Below are 26,673 nucleotides of genomic sequence, written 5' to 3' on the forward strand. Positions count from 1 at the left end.
GACAGAATTGTTTGTTTTTAAATAAAACATGACAGAGGCCTTCAAAGCAGATCAGTTTGGCAAGTTACTGAGAGAAGTGCTCCAGGCTTTTGATTTCACTGTAAGTGTGGATATGGCATTGATCCTAATTGTTTCTTGAACCATATCGCAAAAAAAATTCTAAAGATGCTGAAGATAAAGAAGATGTTGTAAAGCAGTGGAATCAGGTTTATCTGTGTAGAGTTCCACAGGCAGCAGTACAAATATTATTCACCAACGTACATTGATGGACGCCATGTAAATATTGTACTTTAGCTGTAAAATGTTTTTTTTATTTGTTTGTTTTTGCAACTTTATTTGAATGCCAGGTTCTTCTAAGAGTGTGCTTAACACACTAGTGCCACCCAGTGGCCGTCCTTCAAGCAACACATATTCATTTATATGCTTTCTGAAACTTGCCCGATCCACTACAAGAGCTTAATTTAAAACTTAAATAAATCAGAGCGGCACAGTGGGGCACTGGTTAGCATGTCGCCTCACAGATGTGTGGTCTTCCTGTGTGGAGTTTACATTTTCTCCCTGTGCATGCATGGGTTTTCTCTGGTTACTCCCACATTCCAAAAACGTGCATGGTAGGTTAATCGTGCACTCCAAATTATCCGTAGAGGAGATTGTGAATGTGATGGCTTGTTTGTCTATGTGTGCCCTGCGATTGGCAGGCAACCAGTTCAGGGTGTACCAAAGACCACTGGAATAAGCTCCAACTGTACTTGAATGAAGTTGTGTTGTTTTGGTCGGAAGTATGCCAAAGTATTTTTTTTTTTTTTTTTATGATCATTAATTTTGTAAATTCTAGTTTCCTCTCTTAAATTACCATTTAATTTTTCTAACTCTGAAAATTCACACAATTTTGCTACGGTACCCTAAGCACTGTTTTGAAACATTAAAAGCTGTTTCTAATATTTTGACCATGGTATTATTTATTTTTTTACACAAAAGGGGGAAACTTTTGAAAGTTTGATGTCATCAACAACAAACATAGTCAACTAAACCTCTCTGAAAGTGTTAGTCAAAATTTGATGTGCAGGTTTTCCACACAAATCACATACATGTTTGTGTGTGTGATTTTTTTTTTTCAAGATTCCATCGCCACGGGAGCTGCCTCGGTGTCTTCATCACTTCCTGTGGCCTACCTTGCTGCTGTCATCCTCACAGCCAGGACCGCGCTATGACCAATTCAACATTGCAGCCTAACATCAAGACAATGAGCAGGTGTAAGACGTGAGGCCTGGGAGCCTTGTCTTCACTTTCACCTGCTTCCCACCTGACTGTGTCTTTTGTCCTGTGCAAAAGATCGACTTGCGAAGAATGCGCTTCATCCTTTTTTAAGGAGTTATTTAAAGGAACTGGCCCTTTAAGGAGGCGTTGATGTGACAGGAATTGACCTGCAGCTTTTCTGGATGCTTTTTTTGTTTGTTTGTTCTTTCCTCACTTCTAATATATGGATAGTGTCATGTATTAGAGGTTGTCTACCCATGATGGACTTTTCCTGGATTTTCTTTCTGGCATATGGAGACTAGCAGAACTTTCAGAGGAAAAATCGAAACAAGTGACATTCTATTTCAGAGTGGTTGATTGATAAAATTCATCTTGCCTCCATTTAGACTGTGTTTTGGACCGCAAAAAAAAAAAAAAAAAAAAAAAAAAAAAGAATACTTGCTGATTCCGGGCGAAACAAGGTACCCGATTGCCCTTTGACAAACTCCAATTTGAGACGTCTGTGACTTTACCTGCGTTTTACTGATGCTTTTTTTTATTTTCAGGCTGCATCCCATCAGACATAAAACAGACTGGAACCAAAGTTGTGATTCATAGATTTGACAAGGCCAAACCTGCTGATGGTGCGAGCGCTGGTGAATCGATGTCTTACCTTCCTCCTCCATATTCCCTTCTCACCAAGTGCATAATGATGGCACGCTGAGAGTTGTACATTCAATGTATGGAATCCTCAGGTCCCAATTGAGCCTTAAGTCTTCTAATTAGGATCCATGTTGTTGTTGTTGTTGTTGGTATTCAACAGTTGCATTCATTTATGTTCCTAATTTGTTTCTCCATGTTGTATTGTGTGTTCTATGTACTTTGGGGCAATGTGGGCTCATACAACACCGTCTTTCATCATGAGAGACAGACTCTTCTGGCTTACTGAGTATGGGTTATTTGTCATTGGCTGTTATCAGATTGAGGTTGGCAAATTTGCTGGATGTTCACATGGTTAAACAAGCTTTTAATAAACATGATGCCATTTTCCTCCTCAGTCTCTTTCTCTTGACTGATGCATTCCTGGTCTGTATGCAGCCAAAACTTTCTTGAAGCTGCGTTTAAGACCTTCAACTCTTTTCGCTGTTCATGAATGTCACATTTTTAGGGAAAACGTTACCAAAATGCGATTGGAACAAAACTAGTTGAGGAGTTCTGCAGTTTGCTGTCCATGCCTTTAATGTGCAATCATTTTAGAGTGTTATCTTAAAAATTATATACAAATAAAACTTTTCCAAATGTCACGAAAAAAAATGTTTTGTAGTGATACTGTGCATTTCTTTTGACACAATATTCAACTGGCCAAAGTATTTATAATTCTATAAAAAGCCACACTCTTGTACTGTACTGTATCATGAATTCATTTTACCACTCTTGTAATTGATTTTATTTTACAATGTATTTAAATTTCTGGAATATACTTATTTTTATTTGAAGGAAAAGTTTATATTCACACATTTCTTATATGTTGCAACATTTGATCAAAATAATCATTTTAAGTGTTTCATATTAGGTTAAGATATTAACAAGTTGAATATGCAATATGACAGTAGAAAATTGGGTAGTTTGTTCATCTCTGAATATAATATGACCATATTTTTTATATGTGGCCTCAAGTGATGCATTTGATCACAAATGTAATTCGCGCTCTAATGACACACACTGAGCAAGGCAAAGCCAAGTACTCGTCTTGTTTATTTGTTTGAGAGAAATGCAGGGACAATGTACAGCAAGGACACGGCACAACTTGACGGAGAAGCACTGCAGAAGAAATGAAGCTGCAGAGGAAGGAGTGCAGAGGGTCTCAAAGTCAAAAGCCCACAGCATCTGCAGTTGGTTCGAGTAGGACAAGCACGTTTCCGTCACGTGCACAGGAAGATCCGATATGATTAAAGGTAAGATGACAAGTTCACGTGCACTGTGTTGATGCAAGGCTGTCTTTGTTTGCCACTGCCCTCTAGTGTCCTTCAGGACCTTGGCAACTACTTCACATCTTCACTGACCTCGACCGAATACAGTAACTACAAGGTACATGACTGTTTTATTTTTGGTCCATCTTCCATTCCAGTCACACGACACGCAACGGAGCTACACCACACAAATGTAAATGTTGAATAATCCCCATACTCCTTGAGCAAAAAAAATAATAAAATAAAAATCTTACAACAATTCTTATCAGTCACATGATCCAACCCTTTGCAGAAGTTCTACATCTAAGGACAAGTAGTCTTGAGTCCTTGTCAACAGGCTGGCACTTCAGTAATTACATTTCTAGTTGATACAAAAAAAAAGTCTTCACAAACCACAGCCTATTTAATTGACAAGTGGCACATTGCACGTCTGTACCGTCAAAATAAATTGCAATCCGAGTGCTGCACTTTGCTAGATAAATAACAGCATTCTTGATGAAATGAATGAAGCGTAAATAATATGTGGAACAGCAACAGAGTGTGCGCCTGTTTTGTTTTTCATTATGGAGGGGAGAAAAAAATGTCTATTTTTATGAAGCCTATTAATTGTAAAAACATACAGGTCAGTGTCAGTTGTGGGAAGAGGGATACAGTTTATTATCTGTTATCACTGGGTTTTAGGAGTACGTAGCATGGGTAAATCTGCACCTTCTTTCGGTGAGCACTTTTCATTTCCTGTCAGGAAGTTAAATTTCCTCTTTTATACATCTGGTCTGGATTGTGATTGACTTGATCTTTGTTGTTTCTGTCATTACAATCTGCAATCATAACCATTCACATTGGCTTAAATGCATTACTCAATTAAAGCCCAATAATGCAAAGATATTGCCATGCAAATATGATCTCAAATATTGCTACAGAAGCCCAGTGATGATCTTAATCTAATCACTACACAAATATGCAGTTGAGCTCCTTAGGCTGGGAAAGAAGGGAAAGAACTGGGCCCCTTTTAAACATGCCGAACTATTATGGGAATAGAAGATGCATTAGCAACTCCTGATTTGTAGATTCAAAGGCAGAAATTGTTTGAAATGTACAATTCACAACGTTGCAGCAAGTCATATTCATCAACACCACTTACACAGTAGAATTATAAACTCAAATTAGACGATGGGCCTTGAAGACACCTCAAGAGGGCGCTATTGTTCTTCTCTATTTAACTCCTTTATCAGTGCAACGCAGATATAACTATGTCCATTTCAGTAGTCATGACAGTTATTCAGTGCATTACCAATTAGGAAGCATTCACATCAGAAGTTTGGGAACTAAGAGTTATACTACTACATATTCACCTGTCATCCCTTTTTGCACCACAATATCACAAAAATGAACAAAATCTCTTTGAAGTATAAAAAGTAACAATTGTCAAATTCTTATAGGGCAAGTTATCCACCAAACTTGTCTTCCTTAAATTTTCTTTACAGCATCAACCCAAAGCATTTTGTGTCACAAAATTGAAGCTGTGTGTAAATAGAAATCAGAATAGCAGAAATTAGATTCAAAATCTTTTGACTAGGTGGTATGGGACATATGAAGACTGCCACTTGGGATGATAGGTCACAGCTTCTCATCTCTGGAAATCACGACTGTAGGAAACAGAAGAGAGGTGTACATGTAGTTTTAAAGCAACGTGTATTCACGTGACTTCAAAATAACTAAACTGGTTTGGACTTAAGAGAATAGCATATCTGTTATTGCAATGGTCTGTCAGAAAAGCTCGAGTTGTATTAACGCTAGCTTGTGATTTTACAAATAGCAGTACCAAGACTTATGATTGCACAAACTAGAGTTTTCTGAGTGACATTTGTTTGATTTTTACTATTCTTTTTTTATTTTATTTTTTTTGTGGTGTAAGCTAAATATTTAGGCACTCGTAAGCTGCAAAATAGCAAAATCCACCTTGTTCATTGCATGCTTAATTTTGTAAATAGTAAGGAACATTTAGTATCACATGTGACCTCACTTAGGGAGAAATCAACAGACACTTCCTACACTAGTAATCATCAGTTTCTATTTGAACTGATTTTTTTGTATGCACATTTTAAGAAGTCAACATGGCTTCTTGCACCTCTGCTCCATGCCGTTCCTCAGCGGATGATTCTGTTTCCCTGACAACTACCGCCATGGTCACCTGCATGTCCGGATGCTGCTGCTTGGCCTCCTGGATTGCAATGGCCAGAGCCTGCCAGATCAGATCAGATGATAGTATGTATGAAAAATCAATTTACTGAGTTCAGTATTATGGCATTGAAGGGTTGCAGTGCCATAACCTTGTTTGCATTGAAATGTGCACTTCACCTGTTCCTGGTCCACATCATCATCTCCTGTGATGATGATCCTCTTTTCAATCCTGGTCTCTGAGTAGCCTCCTTTCACCGTCTGTGAGTTAAACACCACACTAAACAGACTATTCCACATTAAATGATGATCTTTGTAAATGTTTATTCTCAACCTTGGTAACCTGTGTGGTCGCTGATGTAACATTTTCTGTGACAAGGATGGGAGACCCCGTTGAATCTCTTCCAAGACTGCTCATATGCACCTGTAGGGGGGAAAGCAGTTCACACACCTGCTACTCTTCCCAAAGCCCAACCCAAGTTTGAAACATTAACCCTAGTTTTAAACCGGTCTATAAAACCCAAACCCATGTTTAAAACCCTACTTGGAAAACCCTAACCCAGGTATGGGCAAACTACGGCCCGCGGGCCACATCCGACCCACGGGACCGTTTAATCCGGCCCGTCAACCCTAAATAAATTGTTTTAAAAACATTTTTGGGGTCATTTTGCCTGCAATGACTGCGTTTCCCCAGTAGATGGGGAACCACTCGCCTGCGCATTTACTACCGGAAGCCGTACACGAGTGCGTGTACGTACGTACTCAGTAGTACGGAAATGGCGCACTCGCGCTCTATTTGTATCAGTGCCGAATTTAGAGCGTGGGCCGTGACGACAGCATTCTTGTAATTTGCGCGCCGAGCTTTCGGATACAGTTTTACGCTAAAGCCACCCACAAACCTTCCCCTGGAATCCTTCCATTAAAATGAGTCGCCCAAGGAAAAGCAAGGTGGACACTGAGTGCCGAGTGTTTAAAAAGAGTGGCCAATTTGGCTCGACGTACGCGACGTGACGTTCAGCCACATGAACATCAACATCAACCCGTCACAGATATAGGTAAACGGACCAACACCTCGGATCTCTCCTAAGAATTGCCACAACAAATTTTACTCCAGACTATGACACACTAGCAAAAAAAGGGAGACCAACAACACTGTTCCCACTGAAAATGAAGGGGAGGCTTTCAAGTTTGTTGTAAAAAAATGCATTTTGAATATGAGCTGTACAAATAGCAGGGATTGAAACTAGCGACCATTCTCATTTTCAAACAATGCAGGATGCTCAAGGACATTGATGCACCACCTGTTTGTGACTAATCTTAACCTGTAAAGTTCTTAAGGCTTACTTTAAGGAAGTGTTTCCCGTTTCCTCACCTCTGCTACCAGGTGTTTGTGAGTTAAAACTCCGCTCTGATTTTCAGATACCCCTCACCGTGTTGCCAAACCCGAGTTTAAAACCTCACTACGAAACTCTAACCCTAGTTTGAAAAGCTGACATTAGGTTGAAACGGTACTACGACACTTAACCAATAGCCCGAACCTTAACACCTAAACATTAACCCTTAACCCTAACCCTAGTTTGAAACTCTAACTTCAGACTGAAACCCTATTTCTTAGGCCTAACCCTAGTTTGAAACCTAAACCCTACTTTTAAACCCTACAAAACCCAAACCCAAGTTTGAAACCCTACTTCGAAACCCTAACCCTAATTTTCTACTTCGAAATCATAACCCTAATTTCAAACCCTACTTTGAAACCTTAACCCTCGTTTTAAACCCTACTTAAAGACCCAAACTCTACTTTGAAACCTTGCCAATGGTTTCAAAGATTTCCATGTACATTTAAAGTATATTTCAATTCAGCTATTACTGAGCACATGCACAAGACTAATCTAGCTAAGGCGAAAGATGTTACAAACATCAACAGTTCCTTGTTGTCTTTCAGGTTGGTCAAATGCCCATTTTTTTCCGGCGTGGAAAGACTTGAGCTGACTGTGAAGATGTGTTTACTGAGAGTCAGAAAATAGAGCCCACAATGCTGCAAGGCGAAAGTTTTAAATTGTTAATCTGCTAGTTATAAGATGTGTCAGTGACAAATGGTCAAATGAAAAGGCAAGTGTAAGGATATCTTGGGCAAAATCAGATTGCGGTCCTAATAAAACTGCAAAAGACATGTTCTCATCATCCACAGTGTCATATGCGGCTGTGACGCTGTATATGAGATGTTAAACTAATCAATCAGGCCCCAAAAATCAATTTCATCACCCCCAAAATTGAAGAAAATGTTAACAATCTTTATAAAAATGATCAATTAACATTACCGAGTTCCTTACTCTTGTAACAGATTTTTCTGAATTGTGCAAGTGTATCTGTTGGTGGGTATAACACTCACAGGGGAAATGCTCTGTCTTGTGGAGTAAGAGACCTCGCTCAGGCCAGTCATACCGTGATCCTGCAACAAGTTACAGGTCAAGACCCAAACTACAAAACCAGTTCCTCTCTTGAGTCAAGATGCAGTACAAAGTCACGATTGCATCATGACAATGAACACAGAAGAACACTTTACTTAAATTTTGATACATTGAAGATGCTTTCTGCAAAAAAATAAACCGTGTAAAAACAAGGTGCCTAAGCAAACCATTACTACCATATTACGCAGTCCTAACCAACCTGATCTGTGAACTCCACAATGGTTGTTGTGACCTCAGACCCATTGGGCTGGGTTTCTGTCCTCACGTCTGTCTTCCTAACAGCGCCGATGACATCACTGGGTTCCCGACTCAGAGGCGTGGCGCTGGTGACACGACTGGCTTCTCTGTGTGACTGCTCCCTGTCCACTGAACATGACACCGGTACCGACCTCTTGGGCTTTTTAGGCACTACAGGCTTGGGAGGAGACCATAAAGCAAAGTGTTGTTTCTCAAGAGAAAACCAGTAAACAAAATCACATATTGTTTATGCCTCAATTTATGCAAATATCATCTTAATATAGCAATTTATCTTTCTTTTTTTTTATACTACGTGCCCTCAGTGGAGATGATTGGAGTTTCTTTTTTTTTTTTTTTTTTTTAATACAACTTGTCCACAAAATATGTCCACAACCTACTTTTGAGTTCCGATCTATCAATACAGAATCAGACAGGCTGAACAAATCTGAAAAGCTCACCTGCACATCAGGCCGTTTGGGTTCTGTTCGAACTTCTTCAGCTTGGACATGCTTAGCCGGAGGACTGCTGCTCGCTCCTCTGGACATAGGAGGCGCAGACACCAAAGGAGGCGACGACCCTGAGGGCCCTTGCTGCTGAAGGAAGTCGATCCCGAAGCGCAGGCCCCCGTCAGGCGACAAGTCCCGCTCGCCCAGCTCGGTCATGCCACGGGAAAACTCTTCCATGCCTGTGTGCAGGTCTGTGAGAACGGTGAAGTCGACCTCGGCCTCCAAGCTGGAAGTGGAGCTGACTGTGATGCTGGAACATTTGCGCTCGATGCCGAGGTGGGTTTCCTTCAAGTACAAGATCTCGTGGTCTTGATCGTCCTCGGACACTGACCCCAGACGTCTCTCCCAAGGCTCCCGCTACAGATAGAGTCCACGTTAGCTCTGTGATGCAGTTGAGAGAAACTAACTAGCCTAACTTCTGAGTATGAAGTATACCTGCGCTAAGGGGAAGACTGTGGAGAATTTTGAAGCATATATTCCAAACACACATCAATTGTAACATTACTTCATATAAAACTTTATATTTGTAGAATTACTTGACATTAATTACTGTAATCGTTTTATTCTCCTTTTGCTTTGGACATGTGTGACTTTTTGGGACATTTGTATGAATAGATGATGAATAATGTGAGACATATTACTAAGCTCCAGCAAGAGCATGTCGTTAGCAGATTCACATTCCTAGAAAACACTCAAGTAGTGTCAAAGTATTTCAGTGTCTAAGATCACCAGGCAATTAGTCACGTCGATGACTGAACATAATGCTTGATCATTGTCCACACTCATATCTCCCTACACCCATCCCTGTTTATGACATTCCTATCTAATGGACCCATGTACAGAAGCAAAAGTGGCCGAATGAGATGTAAAGTACCCTAGCGTTCCAAATTGCAGCGCTTGGGACGAAAAGGAGTAGAGTAAAAAATGCTGGGATTCCTAGTGTTAACCAAGGTTTAACCTGTTTTATTATGGAAGCTTTCTATTTTTATTTCATTACAGTTCGCTTGAGTATTGATATTTTGGATTTTTTTTCAGTCAAAACAATCATCCAGTATGATGCTTATTGACAACTCACCAAGGAATCGTTGAGAGGTTCCTCATGAATGGCAGGTGTCGGAGGGGTCTCCTACAGAAGAACAAGCAGAAGTTATTATACAGTCAATAATGGATCAAATCCAAAAGTCATTCATGACAGTCTGCCTAATAATACCGAAATAACAGGATTCGGTTAGAAAAATGAACACATTGGTTGTTACATTTAAAAAACTTTGCAATGTTTTCTGCTGATTGTTTGTGTAATGCGTGATAAGTTGCCCATTGGGATTTCTTACTCAGGCTGGGAAGAAACACAAGAAATTTCCTCACTGAAGCTATAGTCAGAAGCATGCTATTTTTCATTTCAAAAGAACTGCAATGCCATGCACTGAACCGTTCCACTTTTTAAACAAAAGTAATAAAAAACCATTTTCAAGGGAAAGGTATACTACATTGGAAATGGAATGTATGAATGCCTAAAACCAGAAAGGTTTGGCAGCTCTGCAGCCTCTGACCGTGTCTAATCGACGTCTTTTGGATTGTTGAGTGTTGCTACAGAAGTGCCAATGCAGGTCATTTAGTTTCACAGCCTTTCTCGGCCAATTACAAATAGATTTCGGCGGAGGAATGGTTGGAAAAGGCCTTGCGCTTCTTGCAACAGCAGCCACCTTTGTCATGTGAGGATGTTGGAAGGATAAAGGGGACCTTGGTATAAAGGTCTGTGACGTTCTGAAATGACCAAGCAGATGTCAAGCTTTGCAGAGGGGGGAAAAGGAAAGCAAAAAGCTCGCTGGAGCGTGGAGAAGAATTAAGTCGATCAATGACTTTTGCTTTCTCTGTCACATGAGTTGTAAAGGATGAGCGCGTGATTTTGCTGTACTTTGGAGATGGCAAACACAAGTTCTGCATGTCATTGCGTCAAGCTCATGCAATGTTTTACTTCCCCATGATGGACAGACAGTTTTAGGTGGTTTACCGCTTGCTTCCTCTTGGTGGCGTCTTGGTTGGTTCTGTAGTGGATGTGGCTGCAGTCAGTGTTGCTGTGGCGGTCTCTGGACCACTGTTTTTTCAGAGGGAGTGTTCGTGGGGGAGCAGTTGGTAACCTGGACAGGAGCCTCTCTGCGTTATTCTGAGCATCTTCCGGTTTTTCGCCACTTTTTGGCAGCGGACTTGCTGCATCCCTAAATTCTCTCAAGTCTTGTTGATGATGCAATGTTCCAGCGCCACTGTGGTAGTTTCTAGCTGCTGAGTCACTGACTCTATCTGTGGCCAGTCTAACATTATCCTCCATACTTCTTTTTTCCGCGGATTCGCCTTCTGATTGCGTCATCGCCGTATCCCCGACAGTAACCCACGTAGACTGGTTAAGAGGATTCACACAAACTATGGTGTTTTTATTCAAAGATCTTTTGGATCTCTGCGGCTTGAGAGGAACGACTTTGGTCACTTCATGCTGTTCACAATTGAAACTGTTACAGAAATCTTTCAGCAAACCTTCAGAACTCAGGCCTTCGATTTTCTGTGTGTCATTTGACATCTCGGCCCCTTTTCCCTTTGAGTCCGAATCCAGAGTCTCCGAGGAGAAAGCAAAGTTCTTTGATGGCACTTGAGGTATGTTATGCTCATGTTGGCAAAGCTTAACATCTTTGCTCGGTGTTCCATTTCTTTGTTTTGTATTTGGTAAACTGAATCCATTTTCATGAATGTAACGCTTTGATAGAAAATCATGACCATTGTTAGCAGCCAAAGGAGCATCCTGGGGGCTTCTAATTGTCTGTCTCATTGTTCTTAAGTCAGTTTGAAGAGATTTGCCACTTTGAGAGTTCCACATTCCCCCATTTTCCTCAGCCCAAGGTGTGACTGTCAGCGTGTCTCTAGCCACATTAGAGTCACAATCCAGCGCTCGTCCAAAAGCATCCTGCTTGTCAATCAAATTGACTTCACCAGTCGCCTATGTTGACATAGAGTAAAGAGTTAGCCTAGCGTCACACCCCAATGTTTACCCTACGAAACACTAAAAGGGATTTTTCAAGACATGTCGAGGGGAAATGCAAATCACGTCATTCCTCCGTTATTCATCAAGATGAGTTTTTCTCACTTGATGGTTCGTTCAACCTCAGTAAGTAACATTTGGAATGTCTGCTTAAGACATTACAGGACATTTGGCCAAGCCAAACAGATCAGACAAAGGGAAAATCTTGATGTCATTACTCAGTAATCAAATCACATTCTTACTGGTTTCCGCTCTGGGGTTCCTCCGGGAGGAGTAGCAGAGCAAGCTCGTTTCTCCCGCTGGTTCATCTTGCTATTGGGCTGCCTCAAGGCCCTCTTCAGCTCATTGATGCTGGCCTGGTGTTTCTGTAGAACATCTTCTGGCTTGTCCAAGAACTGCTACTTACACAGTAGAAGTCAAGGCTGAGTTACAAAACAGCAAAGAGATACTTGCCAGATCTTTTAAAAAGGCCCAAATTAAACAGGGAGTTTTTGTACTCTCTAAGGCTTACACATTTCCTCTGCTAGATTACGTATCATTTGACTTTGTTTACACCCTCTCGTCATCACATTAACAAACCTCCAGTTTACATGTTGAACAAAATGTTTGGTCCTCTTGGACACTAGAAACATTTCTTGCCAATAATGTCATACCACCAGGGAGGCTCTTTTACAATATACCTTATTTCTAAATTTCTAATTAACATGCATTTGTGGGATGAGCAGCACAGCTGGGTATGTGCATTCTCCCCATGTAAAATGGCTCACATCATCACAGCCTATGCCAACCACCTTATTTTATTGTTGCTGTTGACTTGTTTGATGTGCTTTGTTGAATCACATTTTAATCAGTAGCATATGGTAAATTTATACCGAGACATATTGGCATTCTTTCAAAGAACATTCTGGGTTATGTGGAAGAATCATACATCGCTAAAACAGCCTAGTAATGCGCATGATCCTCAAGCTAGTCACAAATTTGTCACACTGGTCTTTACTTCCACAACCAGGAGTCATAACAAGTCAGCCATTGTGGTTGTGTTGGTCATTTTAGAATACATTCCACACCCAAGCCAATCCCACGTGTTCACTTGGTTTGAGGTGTGGACTGTTGGCAAGCCTGTACAATTTTCCCACTCCCAAATGTGTAACTGTATGGATGAATGATCTTGGATGATTGACGTCAGTTCCAGATGATGGCGTTATACAGTAGAATGACTTTCAGTGACTTATTTTTGCTTTGGGGAAGACACCACTCTACACCCTCTCACTACATTCAGACATACAAGTTCCAGCTCTTTGGTGCTCAAAACAAGTCAACAGCCTCAGCAAAATAAGTAGTTTGACACATTGTATAGTGGAATGTGTTTGCAAATATGGCACACTGAAGTCAAAAGAAACATTTTTCATGTTGTGTTCTTGCACGACAATAATTGACGAACATCAAAGTAGACAAGATAAGCAAATACCTCCTGCTTGGGCCGAGCCGAGGCCAGATCCTTGTCCAAGTGGGGAGCAAGCCAAATGCGATGAGGCGATTTAAGCAAAGCAGATGATGGTGTGATTTTATTTCATTAGTTTGGTTGATTTTCATGCAAAGATGTAAAAGCAAAGGGGAAAAAAGGAAAACCAGCGGGCAAACATTCACACGATCATCAAACAATCCCTTTCAACATTGGCTTATTGATTATATATATATATATACTAATTCCCAGACTAAAAATAAGTAACAAGGACTACTTTCCCTAAAGACTGTGTAGTAAGTGTATACATCGTGAGTGTGTGAATACATAAGTATATATTGTGTGGCGGGTTCCAATTAAAAAACATGTTGATGCTCAAAAATGATCATTTTTAACACTTGGCTGTTGCAGACTGAAACGTCAAGAGATTAGTCATTTGAGAAAAGAAGCACTGGACAATCAGCAATGCTTGAGGACCATCTGCTTGTGATGAAAGCTAAAAATTAGAAAGAATCATTCCCTTTAATACAAGTGAATGCGTGCCTCTACAGAAGCATCACTGCCCAAGTGCTGATCTGTAAAACTTTTTAGTACATTTTCATTCATTATTTCAGAACTGTGTTTGTTCTTAAAAAGTATTAAGGTACATTTTAGTTGTCTGCAATACATCCATCCATCCATCCATTTTCTGAACCGCTTAGTCCCCACGGGGGTCGCGGGCGTGCTGGAGCCTATCCCAGCCGTCATCGGGCAGTAGGCGGGGGACACCCTGAACTGGTTGCCAGCCAATCGCAGGGCACACAGAGACAGACAACCAATCGCACTCGCACTCACACTCACACGTAGGGACAATTTGGAGTCTTCAATCGGCCTACCAAGCATGTTTTTGGAATATGGGAGGAAACCGGAGTGCCCGGAGAAAACCCACGCGGGCCCGGGGAGAACATGCAAACTCCACACAGGGAGGGCCGGAGTTTTGATATTTAATTCTGATAATAATATTGACACAACACAAAAATGTACAGTGGCTTATGACTATATATGAGCCATATCGATTCACTTGATAATAGAAACAGGAATGTTTTATTTTTTTAGCAATATGTAGGCCCATTACACAATTGTACTTCATATTGGTCATGAAGATGAAACTTTTTTTAGGTGGTGTTTGTTGTGAGAAAATTGACAAGCACTGGTGTACATTGTAACTTAGGTGATGTTTCTTTTTAAAGGCTTACTAATTGATTTAAACGTAAACTATCCATTCATCCATCCATTTTCTGAAACGCTTCTCCTCACGAAAGTCTAGGTATACTGGTGCCTATCCCAGCTGACTACGGGCAGTAGGCGGGGGACACCCTGAACTAGTTGCCAACCAATCGCAGGGCACAAATGGACGAACAACCATTTGCTCTCGCACTCACACCTACGGGCAATCTCGAGTGTTCAATTGGCCTATCGTGCATGTTTTTGGAATGTGGGTGGAAACCTGACTACCCGGAGAAAACCTATGAAGGCACGGAGAGAACATGCAAACTCCACACAGGACTGCCATTTTTTTGTCCCCCCTTCATCTTCTGTCCATTAAGTTGTGAACAACTCACAGTGTCACAACAAATTACCAGCATTGGAATTCTGCTAAATCTCCAGCTGAATAGAAGTAGCATTTCTTTCAGGGAAAAAACAATCACAAAAGGACATGGGGTGCAGATACAAGTTGCGGTACTAAACCAACAACAACCACAAACAGACGCACACATAAGTGGCCAAAATACCTCTGGTTTCGAGTCTACAGGCGAGGCTGCTTCCTCGGCCTGCAGGACAAGACAAGCCAGAGGGGGAAAAAAAGGTCAAAAAACAGCAAAGGGGGTGGTTAGTGAGAAAGGATGATGACATTAGAGCAGGGAAACGAGAGAAATCTTTTAGAGATGCTTCAAAAAATATAAGGGGATTTAGAAGCAAGTGAAGGATTTTTTAAATGCCTGGAGAGGAGCTAAAATCCAGTGAGATTAGTCAAATGATTGGCAACAAAGGGATGGTGAATACCGTTGTCCAATGCAAAGGACGTTGAAGAGCATAAATGGTTTCACAGATTTTATCGTTGTGGATGTTTGTCAAGTCAAGGATGTGGGTCAGTACAAAACTCTGAGAACTGTATTGAATAAAATCTGTTTTGATCAGCAGTCAATGTGAGAAAACATACCTTGAGCTCCAAAGTTTTGCTGGACGTTGAAATGCTCGCACCACGAATGTGCTCTTGACCGTGGTGCAGCTCTAAGTCTCGGTCAGTGTCGTGATCATGGTCTTGGTCTTGTTCCGCATAGTGGTAGTGATCATGGTCTAGGTCCATGCTGCCTTCCTGGTCCAGGTCTTCTCTAGACATGAACTGTGTTCGTTCACTCGAGCTTCGCTGAGACAACTGGTCCATACTATTACCTAAAGTTGAAGCTGGTTTGGTGCCAGTGAAAGGAAAGTGCTGTATTTAGTTTTAATAATTCACATAGGTACACTTTACAAAAATCCATTTGACATACAATAAATCTTGATTTGAGGGCAATTATGCGGTGTGGGGTGCAGCTTTCTAAATTGCTTTTGTTCACTATGCTGTGCGGCCCATTTTTGCACTCACCTCAGAGGCATTATAACTGAGCCCTGTGAACGTTGTCAAGTAAAAAACAATGTGACCAGGAAAAAGATTCCGAGTTGGTCTATTTGATTCCGGCCGGTAGTTTTATACTTTGTCACAAATAACATTTCTCACTGGAGTCATTTATAACATTGTGGTGACAGAACGACAGGTCGTGTACTGTACTGTAGGAGAGCCATGCAGTTATACTTTTAAATTTTTAAATGACGGGCTCACCATCAAAAAGAGTCTACAAACGTCTAACTATATGTAAAGGTTAGGAGAAAGCTTTGCCAAGAAAGATTCCTTCCTTCAGAAGACCATAACAAACATGGCTGCAGCCTGGAGGGATTCAGTACGAACAGGAGCTCTTACCCCCATCAATACTTCGGGACAGCAAGTACCTCTTGCTAACAGAGCGATCAAAGAGAGGAGCAGGCCTGTCAATCAGAGCACTGGCCTGTCTGGTTTGGGCTTGAGTTCGCCCACTGTAGCGGAACTTGGAGCCAATCACCAGGAAGCCCTTTGGTGGTGGCTCTGGAGATACCAACCTGTAAAAACAGTTCCCGGAGTATATTTTTTAGGTTAAAGAAATTAACGTAAGCAATTTAGTCCTGGATTTCTGCTGATAAAATGAGGTCCCTAACCCATACGGCCAAGATTTGTCTTGATTGCAGCCAATCGAAAAATGCATGACGCAATCAGCATTCTTTAAAGAATCCGTAGAGGCAGCAACTACCTACATTAATGCTTTCCGACTGAATCAGCAGCCTCGCTGCTTTGACCAGCTAAGCTGCATTCTGTTTTGTCTCAGTTGCTTCAAGATGATCAATCAACAATTGCACGCAGACAGCAGGGTTCTTAATGATTGTATGATTAATCATCAGGCCCATTCCTAGTGGCTGTTTTGTGCCATGCAGCAATGCAGAATAGGCGAGTACCCAAGTCCTACCTGAAGAAGGTGTGGTGCTCAATGCAAACCTTCCACAGGCGCTTCGAGGCCCGATGGTTGGGCAACTTGAAGCCAATGGTGCTCTCAAACTGTTCATACTGAGCCGTGAGGGAGAAGGAGTGATGTATGGTGAGAAAAGAAAGGAAGGGTGAGAGGAGAGAGTGCGGGAAAAGATGAAGGGACAGTGTGAGGGTGAGCTGTGTTTACTGCAATGGAAGAATCAATATATTTTCTTTTCCCTCAGACACATTTTCTTTGGTGACACGCACGGTACAACTCCAGCCAACTGACAAATAACTCCCTGCATCAGATGTTCAGTGATGTGAATAGAAGTAGCATCTGCCCAATCAATAGGTTGTTAGCAATATCACAGGCCTTTAAATTGTCCTTTCAAAAACACGACCCTGACCGTAAACATGTAAAGTCACACTGACTTGAGGAGATAGAGAAAGGAAATTCAGAAAACTTTGGCTTTGTTAGTCACTAGCAAGATGGAAAGAAAATTGCGCTCATGAAAGTTCGGGAGGAACAACCAGACATGTTAACCACTATTGCACCCTGCTGACAACAGTGAAACCATTACTACATGAAATAGTGGAGTCTATGTACCCTCATTTCACTTAGTGAGGATTTGTCATACGATCATGAGCCGTCGTCATTGGGCGTTGGGTTCATTAATTGCAAAACCAAGCATCGTCCAAAAAGATAGTACCTCTCCGGGACGGATCTTGATGTAGAAATTGCTCCTCTTGTATGAGATCTTGAGAATTTTTGGCCAGGCAAAGCGGTTGATCCTTAGACGGTCTCGGTAAATGAGCAGACCATTAGCGCTCACGCCAAGCATTATGTCGATTCCTTCGGAATCCTAATCATGGGAAAATCTCTGTATTAGCATAAGTAACTACCATATACTACAAATTGTGTAACTACTATATTCTGTACATGTACCTTAGCGTGATGTAAGTCTACCCCATACATTGAGAGCTTCTTTGCATTTTCTAGAAAATTCACTTCTGCATCTGCTGGACTCATTCCTCTAGGGTGGAATAATCACAAATGAGTCATCAGTGAATCTGCCATACCCCACAAAGTTTCCCTGGCAATTAGGTGAATTTGTGTGCCGACCTATAGTTACGATGCAACTCCATCACCCTTTCCTCCAGCTCCCGCGTCTGATTAGGGGCAAAGCGAAAGTCAGCCACATAATCCAGCCCGTGTTCCTCGGGCTCATAGTCACCCAGTTCAGCCTGAACAGTGTAGGAGCCCAAGAGGGCGTGCGTTACAAAAGAACAGGGCAGACGGCCGGACAGGATGTCGTCCCTCAATTGCAGGCACAGGTAGTACCTAACAAATATGTAGAGACTTGTTAGGTTTAGCCTTCTGTCTTTTTGTTTTTAAGATGACTGCACAAATACACTTTCACACTGCCAAAACATCCACTGTTGCCAATGTAGGCTCGAGAGACTTCAAATCTTGTGAGACTTCAGCGCACTTGATTTTTCATTCATGTTTTTTTTTTTTCTTTTTTCTTACCTCCTGTGGCACAGGGTACCCCTGGCTGTTACAGTTGATAAAAGTTTTATTTTGTTGACATTTGGAGTGAGGAACGAATCATTTCCATATCATGTTCACTTGTTTTTCTGAAATCCAATATTAACCAGTGGCTGTACAATGGACTGTGTCCAATTTAGCAGTTGCACATTAGGTCATGAGCAAGTAAATTAAAACCAAAGTGCTATGCATTATGTGAACATTGGTGATTAGCCCCATAAAATTTGCTCAAAGACAATAAATGTTATTCAATAATCAAAATTGGATCCAATTGTACAGTATAACAGAAGAATCTTTCATCGCTTATATATCAAACAACCACACAGCTAGTGGTTGATTAGTCCTTGGTGTTTTTAAGAAAATGCCCGTCCAAAAACAATTTCACAGTTATACATACTGATTGTCTTGGACACGAGAGTACTTTCAGATCGAGGGGAAAAGGTCATAAATACAAATACCAGTCGTGCCAAAATTACAACAGACCATTGCTTTGCGGTTGAAACCAACTCCAGTAAGGCTTCCTGCGTGTTCAAGGAAGCAGTGTGCTCACTGGGTCACATGGAAAAAAAAAAAATCTTCTATAAACATAGTAATTCGAGCAGCATGGCTTTAGAGCGTTTTATATTTGCTCATTGAATAACCAGTCAGCAGTTCATCTATTATTACTAATACGGATATGCATACTTTATGTCATATTTGACAGTTTGATAAAATCCTGAGAACTTTTTTTTTTGATGATGTCAATGGATTGTGGAATTTCAACAACCGGTAAACCTTGTTGGTTTTATACCAAAATGATTGGTGGCCACAGACAGACAGACTTCTGGATCCCTCAATCATTAGATTTTTTTGGGGTATTGGCACTGAACTCTACATCTGGATTGCATATTCTACTCAGGGGATACACCTTCCTGACACAGAAAGGTTATACGAGTTGTGGAATTTAGTCACACATGCTGTTATGCATTTCCACAAGTTGTGTGATTCATCCTTTTGTAATTTGTCCCAGCAGTATTGGATTAAAACAATTAACGCAGTGTTTGGAACCAACTGGAAACCTAATAATTTTACTTGTCAGGACCCAAACATCAAACGCTGCTCTGGGCGAAAGTTTCAAGACCAAAATAGGTCATGTCTCAATCAAGCCTTGGCTCAATCGCTCATTTGATTGTCCAACTATGATAGCTGAAAAATATAAATTACGGTCGGTTTGTCTGTTTTAAATTTACGGATATATTTTTCAATAAAATTGGTTTCACACTTTGAGGCGAGTCATTTTGTCTCTGCCCAGTCTAAACTGTCTTGTTCAACAATCCTACTCAAGTGAAGTGATGGCCAAAGACATTAAAGACTTGAGCTGTAGAATTCCGACCAACCTGGTGATGTCTTCAATGAGCACTGAGGGGTCTGGGGGGTAGAATTTAACAGAGAATCCCAAAACCCAGGCGCCAACTGTGAACAGATTAGCAACATAGACAGTTAAGCACATTTCCAATAATCTTCAACCACTCAGCTCATGATTGCATTGTTGATTTTAGACCAAATATCCATTCTATTGGACTGGACTGAAATAATTTAAGTACTGCTGTATATTATGGCAAAATATGAATTGGTGTGATAATTGATTACAGCCATATTCACTAGGTCAGCGTGGCAGTCCTGTTGATGTCTTGTGTTGATGTGCTATATGATATCTGCTTGGTTTTCCGCCTTGTAAAATTATTGTTGATAATTATTGTGCTAAAATCTTTATTTGTCACTGGAGGGGTCAAAACTAATTGATTAATCAAATATCTTAAAAAAGTACCAATCCTCTGATTTCCACCTCTCAACAGTTGCAATGCTTTGATTGGTTTAACAATTGGTGATTTCTGTTTTTCACGTAAGCAGACTACATATCGCTTGTGTTTCATCAGAATGAGAAATTTGTTAACATCTGCTTTACTTTGGAAAACAATAATGAAAATTTATCCTTCTGACCGGTTATGGACCAAACTTCTTAACCGTAATCAATTTATTGGATACGAAAAGTATGGATTACCTGCAATTGCTAAATTTAAAGTAGCCTCAGACGCATGTATCCAACGAGCAGCTCTTTGCTAAACCCAAGAAGTTCTAAGTTTCAAGAAGGTTGCAGCTCCTGTGTGATTTTGCTTTTGTTGTTTATTTGGCTTTGTTTAATCATAAAACAATAACAAATGATTGACAATCATCGATTAATAAAAAGTCATCAAAAATATATATTTTGTTATACAAAATAAATTCATGGTCCAATTAGTCCATTAATCGATGGAATAATTAATAGAATAACTGACTCAAAAATATTTGATATTGACGGCCTTAGTAATCTGTATGATGAATGCCGTTAATTCTTAATAATAACATTTGAATAAACATAATATGAGATGTTCACATTAATTAGTTCCCTACAAGTAGCACTCAGTTGCTGACACCTGATCTACACAGACCTCTACTGGGGCACACTGCCTCCATGCATGGAAAATGCCACAGAAACAGGGGTTGAAAACATTTGAAAATTATTACACACTTCACCCTTATTTTGAACTCAACAGAACTTCACTACTTGATAAAACCTACCCCTTGCATGATTTAGCCCTCTGTTCAACTTTTCTTAAATGAACCAACCCCGTTCTCGCTCATCTTTCTAGTCTTTTGTTTCTTTGGCAGTCTGATAATGAAGTCGAGGTCAGATATTTTTGAGAAATCATTTCATTGACAAACTGCAAGCACGTAGTCTAGTTCATTAATCGGATACATACATGCACACGTTGCACTCAAACTCACACACACACACAGAATATACTGAGTGTGCATAGTCTCTGTCTTGTGCACTTACTTCGAATTTGCTTTTTAATCTCCTTGGACGGATCCAACCAATGCTGATAAAGATGAAAAAAAGAGACAATACATTTTTGTGAGATTTGACCTCAGCAAAATCCCTCAGCTATATTTCAAGAGCTCCTTGCTGACTGTCTTGCATAGTTGAAGAGCAAAAACTGGCCTCTACAAATGACAGGAAGCATCAATATGGGTGTGATGAAGGTTACCAAATGCTGCTTGTTCTGTTTAATGTCACCAGCAGCTTTTATGAGTCTCCTTCGAGTCCAAGCACCTTCTTTTAAAAAGGCTGTATAATCCTATTTTCAGTCTGAAGCCAACATGTTTGGACAACATGAATCTAGCATTGATCTTGTTCGAATTAAGGTTCCATCTGGTTCATTTGATAGAATGTCCCATGCATAATCAATCATGCTAACATCTTAATTCACATTCCAATGTTTGCGCTCACAAAATATGTGTACAAAATCAAGCACTACATGCTGTTTGATGTGTCATTGCATATGTGCCACAATGATTTGCCTCAAACACTAGACATAGGCTAGCAGGTCTTTATGCTCAATTTGGATTTTATTGGGTAGAATCCAATTTATTTTGTGGAAGCGTTCACATTCCATTCTGAAATGCGCCTTCAGTCTAACTAGTGTGTGAAGCAAATGTGGTCAGGAGAGTAGGTGCCACGGACTTGTCTTGTCATTCCGTATTTCTGATCCACAGAGTAGCGATTAGGGAAGAGGTGGAAATACAAACCCCACATAGGAAGGCCGGAGCTGGAATCAAGCCCTACACCTCTGAACTGTGAGGCAGACATGCTAACCAGTGCTCCACCGTGCCGCCCTTATATAATTTTTGCATATTGGCTGTGAAGGAATTGTGCTCGGAACAAGTCATCCCAAATATTTCCAAAGGTGTGTTAATATGTTGGCAAGACCTTGGTATTGTCGGAGTCGTGGAACGTCAAACCGAAGTAGTCCCTCTCCAACAGGTTCAGATGGCCACAAACCATGTCCAGCAGTGTTTGGCCCTTGGCAAATTTCTATCAGACACACACACACGCACACACGCACACACACACGCACACACACACACACACACATACGCACAGAGAATCACATCGCTATAAAAAAAACTGTACAATAACAGTTGCAAGTGACTAAACATGTTTAATGTATGCCAGCAACAACTAAAAAAGAGGCATACAGACTGCGGAATGTTTACCACCTAACATCCATAAAACTATAAGGAAGTCGTGACGTTGTCGAAGGCTTATTTGTCAAGGCACTGAACAATATTACTGCATGTTGTATACATTATTTTATTCATCGTTGACGTTTCATGTCCCATAAGGGTAAAAACCAATGCTTAACATCATAAAGATGCCAAGCAATGACTACCCCCTGCTGAATGGGAGTGCCGACAAGCGTCAGGAGAAGGAAAACACATCACCAGCTAAACAACAGATCACACATTTTATTAATGCAGCCCTTTGGGGAAAAAACCATGCACACTGTTGATTGCACACAAACATGCACAATGTGCACACACACATCTCCTTGGGCAGTTCAGCTCCTACGGTGACAAAGCAACCAAGCAGCTGTTACCATAGAAACAGACGTAATAGGTTTCTTGTGCCCTCTCCCACTCCATCCTTTTCTCTTTGGTAAGAAAAGACTAAAGCAGTGAACACAAGAAGAAAGCCAAACAATGTGCCATTTCTTTCAAAACAGTAATGAACTTTATTGCTCTTGAGCAATACACTATCAACACCATCAGCGACCGACAGTGTGTGTGTGTGTGTGTGTGTGTGTGTGTGTGTGTGTGTGTGTGTGTGTGCGTGCGTGCGTGCGTGCGTGCGTGCGTGCGTGCGTGCGTGCGTGCGTGCGTGCGTGCGTGCGTGCGTGCGTGCGTGCGTGTGTGTGTGTGCGTTTGTGCGTGCATGTGTGCCCTGCGATTGGCTGGCAGTTCCGGGGTTACTTCCTACTGCCCAAGGATGGATGGATGGATGGATGGATGGATGGATGGATGGATGGATGGATGGATGGATGGATGGATGGATGGATGGATGGATGGATGGATGGATGGATGGATGGATGGATGGATGGATGGATGGATGGATGGATGGATGGATGGATGGATGGTAAAAATATGAAAAAATTATTTAACCCCATTTTGAAAATGTCTTGCAGCTGATTATTGAACACAACTTGTAGTGTATTTTCCGCACCATAAGGCACACTTAAAAGCCTTTAGGTCATGGCAAGCATGCGCCCAGTTAGAGTCAGCACCACTCTAACGTTACATTCCAACATAAGCATAGGATGAAACTAATCTATCGAGCCTAACACACCCTATAATGCGGTGTGCCCTATGTGTGGATTAAATACAAAATAGATCCTGCAATTGACTTTGCGCCATTTAACCCGAAGCGCCTTATGGTGCGGAAAATACGGTACTCATACATACTGTAAAGCTGTTTCCCAACATTTTTTCATTCACGGCACACGTTTTCATTGGGCAAAATCTCAAGGCACACCACCAACTGTTAAGTGTTACACCAGCTTCTATATTAAAATCAGTTACATTACAACTAAAGACGTAAAGTCCTATTCCTATACATGTATGAAGAGTCAAATAATTGAATAAAATTAAATACTAAACATTCTTTTAATTGTATTTCTTTTTTTAAATAAAAGTGAGTTTTTTAAAAATGTTTTAGACAGTGTAAGGAATAAACAATTGAAAGTGATTGTGATTAAAATCCAAAAGAATCAACATGACTTTGTTTACTGTTGTAGACTAGCGCTATAAATATTACGACAATAAGAACAATGTCATTTCTAAAGACGCTCTGCTGTTCTGACAGCAGCTGAGTGGCTATCACAGTCGAGGTGTCTCGACTTGACTTTGTATTTTATGTTGGTGAAAAATTAACAATCCAGGTTCTCTGGTTGAACTGCATGCTCTGATTTCCATCGGACCACAAACGCATCACATCCATCATGGTGTCTGTCACTGTTAGCAAAAGCACACAGGAACACACACATAAACTGAATATGTACCGATGCAATACAATCAGACCGACAACATGAAATCTCAAGATTCTCCCATTAACAAGTGGCTGACCAGGCCTTGCGCGAACTGACCAGTGGTTTGGCGATCCTGTTTACAATGCGCTCCGTAATTAATATTGGACAATCCCACGGCACAGCTGAACATCTCTCACGGCACACCAGTGTGCCGCGGCACAGTGGTTGGGAAACACTGCTGTAGACCACTAAGCTAGGAGGATACAGGGTCGCCATGACAACAGCAGTGCATCAACAATGCCCCTTTAACATGACTATTGTCGTTGGTTGAGTAATTACATGCAAATGTAAAATGATAAACAGAGCAGACGTTAATCCCTTTTTATAAATAAGAAGGAGAAGGAAAAAAAGAAGAATTAAATCAGAATGAAATAGACACTGTGACCTCGTGTCAGTATAGTGGCTTTATTTTTCTCCACATTTTTTTTTATTTGTTATAAATATATTTAATAAATATCTTATTTAAATTGATCTGAAGCAAAGATTTTTAAATGTTTGAATTTGTTGCTATTTGATTTTGTTTAGCCACAAAATCCAGGAGACATAGAAGGGACTTCCAAAACAGCAGGACTGATTCACATTGACGTGTGGTTAAGTAGCAGAGGTAGTAGCAGAATATGGCCATTAGCATTTCTGTAAATTCAGTTCAATTTACAAACAATAACTAAAAAGAGAGTTCCTATGAAAGCCTCAAGCACAAAGGTAATGGAATCCTCGCTTTAATTGTGGGACTTGATCAATATCTCGTTTACCAGCCGAACCTTGATGAAAGGCAAAGTCAGGCTCTCTGTGTTTTTCGCATCAAAGCTGCTTGCTCAGTGCACTTCATAGCTGAAATTACAGTTTGGATTTTACAGCATTCATCATTGTGTCCAAACAGTAGACTCACCCACGACCGACCATATGTCTCTGCCTCTCCTCCCCCCACTTCTCTTTATGGTTTCCTACGCCTCTCTCGCTCTCACATTCCATTTTCTCCCTGGTCAAACATCATCTGTCAATTGCAATGTATGGATTTCCTGTCAAAGTGCAAATTCTGTGGGCCAAGAGACGTGAAGGGATGGATGTGTGTGCATCTGATGGACAAGGAGGAATTATGTATGTAATGTAATGAGGTAAAGCAACACAGATACACAATACCCGTAGAGGTTAGATAAAAAGAAAGATTTTATTTAGTAAACAATGAGGTGGGGGGCTTATTAAAGAGGCAGTTTGCAGTTTTTAAAATGCAACGTTTGAATGTAGACTCATTAAATGCCTTCCTCCCTGAGTCTGACCGAAGCCACGGCCCTCACCAATGTGAGCCTGCATGATCTGCACTATCAGGACGTCACGTGTGCATGCACAAACCGTTCTTAGCTAGGTCTGCTGCATTGCTAGCATGATCTATTCATTATAGACTGTTGTGTTATTGCTCTTCTTTTCAGCTGCTCAATTTTTTCCATAGCTTCCGATGTCATTAAACAGGCGAAAAGCACGCTTCAAGGACAACAGAATCACACTCGTCACACACTTGCTGCACAAGTAACATGGTCCATTCAGGGTTCTTTCACAACATCGGGAAGAGAGGCCAAATTGGAAAACATGATCACATTAGGGTTAATTGCCTCGCTGGCTACGCCGTTTAATGGAGGAAGGCAGTCACGGCAAGGTCTACAAGTAATGTTGTCTACAGGGATAAGGTCAGCCGTTGTCGTAATAGACCCTTCAACAAGTACATGGGCCAAAGGGGTTAAAAAGCTTCATAATGAATGATCTATGGGCAACCAGGAATGTGGAATGCCCAATTAACATCCACCAATCTTCCTGGAAAGTCACCTCAAGCTGCACAGTTGCTGAGCAGTTGCAGTTGCGGTCGTTGATCTGAGCAGCACCCACCCGCACAGCGAAAGCTGTAGTATTTCCTGACTCAGTCACATTTATTTTTTCACGACACACATTGTCTCTCTGAGGTGCAATGCAATGTGATGTGCTGAGTCAAGTCAAGGATTGTTCAAATGTAGTAGAATTGCTTGCACAGTGTGACAGCAATCAGAAGCATTTTGCACATTTTAAGATTGCTATAATTGCTGCAGCATTATACACTTTATAAATGAAAGCCTAATTAAATTATAGGTCTGCACTTTCACAGGATGATAAAACAATTACTGAACAAAATTCCTCTGAGAATGAGTCTGTGTAACTCTTGCGGGTGTTCACTCCTAAGTATACATGTAAAATAAGCCTCAATGGGACTGTGAAACTTTTGACCCGCAAACCTCAAGGTTGTTTCCATTGTTTTAGCTGAAGAAACATTTTTTTAGTCAGTACAAAAAGTGGCTGCTATTCATTAAAAACTAAGCTGTTGTGTTACCTGACCTGAAGCTGATCTGTTAATTAGTTGATTTTATTTTTCCCAATAGCTGCTGACTGATTTATCCAAAGTCATCTGGTAGTCATTCGTCATCTATACCAACTATCCATGGAGTGTGGCCATTAAACATTCCTCTGGGGCACCACAATGCTATAATCCGTGCT

At 40.9% G+C, this 26,673-nt stretch overlaps 2 protein-coding genes across 15 annotated transcripts in view; one reads left to right on the plus strand and one right to left on the minus strand.

The window, feature by feature from the left end:
• The window catches only part of cntn3a.1 (contactin 3a, tandem duplicate 1), a 73,685-nt gene extending 71,399 nt beyond the window's left edge, over positions 1-2,286 (plus strand). For 5 of the 6 annotated variants that reach the window (XM_049755427.2, XM_049755423.2, XM_049755425.2 and 2 more), the window contains one exon: positions 1,120-2,286. In XM_049755427.2, the coding sequence (XP_049611384.1) occupies positions 1,120-1,211 (92 nt within the window). In that variant the 3' untranslated portion in view covers positions 1,212-2,286. The remainder of the gene's footprint in view (positions 1-1,119) is intronic. The other variant, XR_007488640.2, reaches the window with a different exon arrangement.
• A 686-nt stretch (positions 2,287-2,972) lies between these two features.
• The window catches only part of si:dkey-178k16.1 (band 4.1-like protein 1), a 35,916-nt gene continuing 12,215 nt past the window's right edge, over positions 2,973-26,673 (minus strand). For 3 of the 9 annotated variants that reach the window (XM_049755413.2, XM_049755415.2, XM_049755414.2), the window contains 21 exons: positions 22,002-22,106; positions 21,069-21,111; positions 19,588-19,663; positions 17,786-18,004; positions 17,609-17,696; positions 17,373-17,525; positions 16,661-16,758; positions 16,084-16,259; positions 15,286-15,530; positions 14,858-14,896; positions 13,092-13,121; positions 11,866-12,021; positions 10,607-11,581; positions 9,671-9,721; positions 8,548-8,952; positions 8,052-8,267; positions 7,774-7,833; positions 5,719-5,808; positions 5,565-5,645; positions 5,335-5,448; positions 2,973-4,852 (listed from right to left, as the gene is read on the minus strand). In XM_049755413.2, coding sequence (XP_049611370.1) covers positions 4,847-4,852; positions 5,335-5,448; positions 5,565-5,645; positions 5,719-5,808; positions 7,774-7,833; positions 8,052-8,267; positions 8,548-8,952; positions 9,671-9,721; positions 10,607-11,581; positions 11,866-12,021; positions 13,092-13,121; positions 14,858-14,896; positions 15,286-15,530; positions 16,084-16,259; positions 16,661-16,758; positions 17,373-17,525; positions 17,609-17,696; positions 17,786-18,004; positions 19,588-19,663; positions 21,069-21,111; positions 22,002-22,106 — 3,426 coding nt within the window. In that variant the 3' untranslated portion in view covers positions 2,973-4,846. The remainder of the gene's footprint in view (positions 4,853-5,334; positions 5,449-5,564; positions 5,646-5,718; positions 5,809-7,773; positions 7,834-8,051; positions 8,268-8,547; positions 8,953-9,670; positions 9,722-10,606; positions 11,582-11,865; positions 12,022-13,091; positions 13,122-14,857; positions 14,897-15,285; positions 15,531-16,083; positions 16,260-16,660; positions 16,759-17,372; positions 17,526-17,608; positions 17,697-17,785; positions 18,005-19,587; positions 19,664-21,068; positions 21,112-22,001; positions 22,107-26,673) is intronic. The other 6 variants (XM_049755417.2, XM_049755419.2, XM_049755418.2 and 3 more) reach the window with 6 other exon arrangements.

Source organism: Syngnathus scovelli, chromosome 2 (assembly GCF_024217435.2).
Source record: "Syngnathus scovelli strain Florida chromosome 2, RoL_Ssco_1.2, whole genome shotgun sequence".
In the NCBI taxonomy this organism is placed as follows: domain Eukaryota; kingdom Metazoa; phylum Chordata; class Actinopteri; order Syngnathiformes; family Syngnathidae; genus Syngnathus; species Syngnathus scovelli.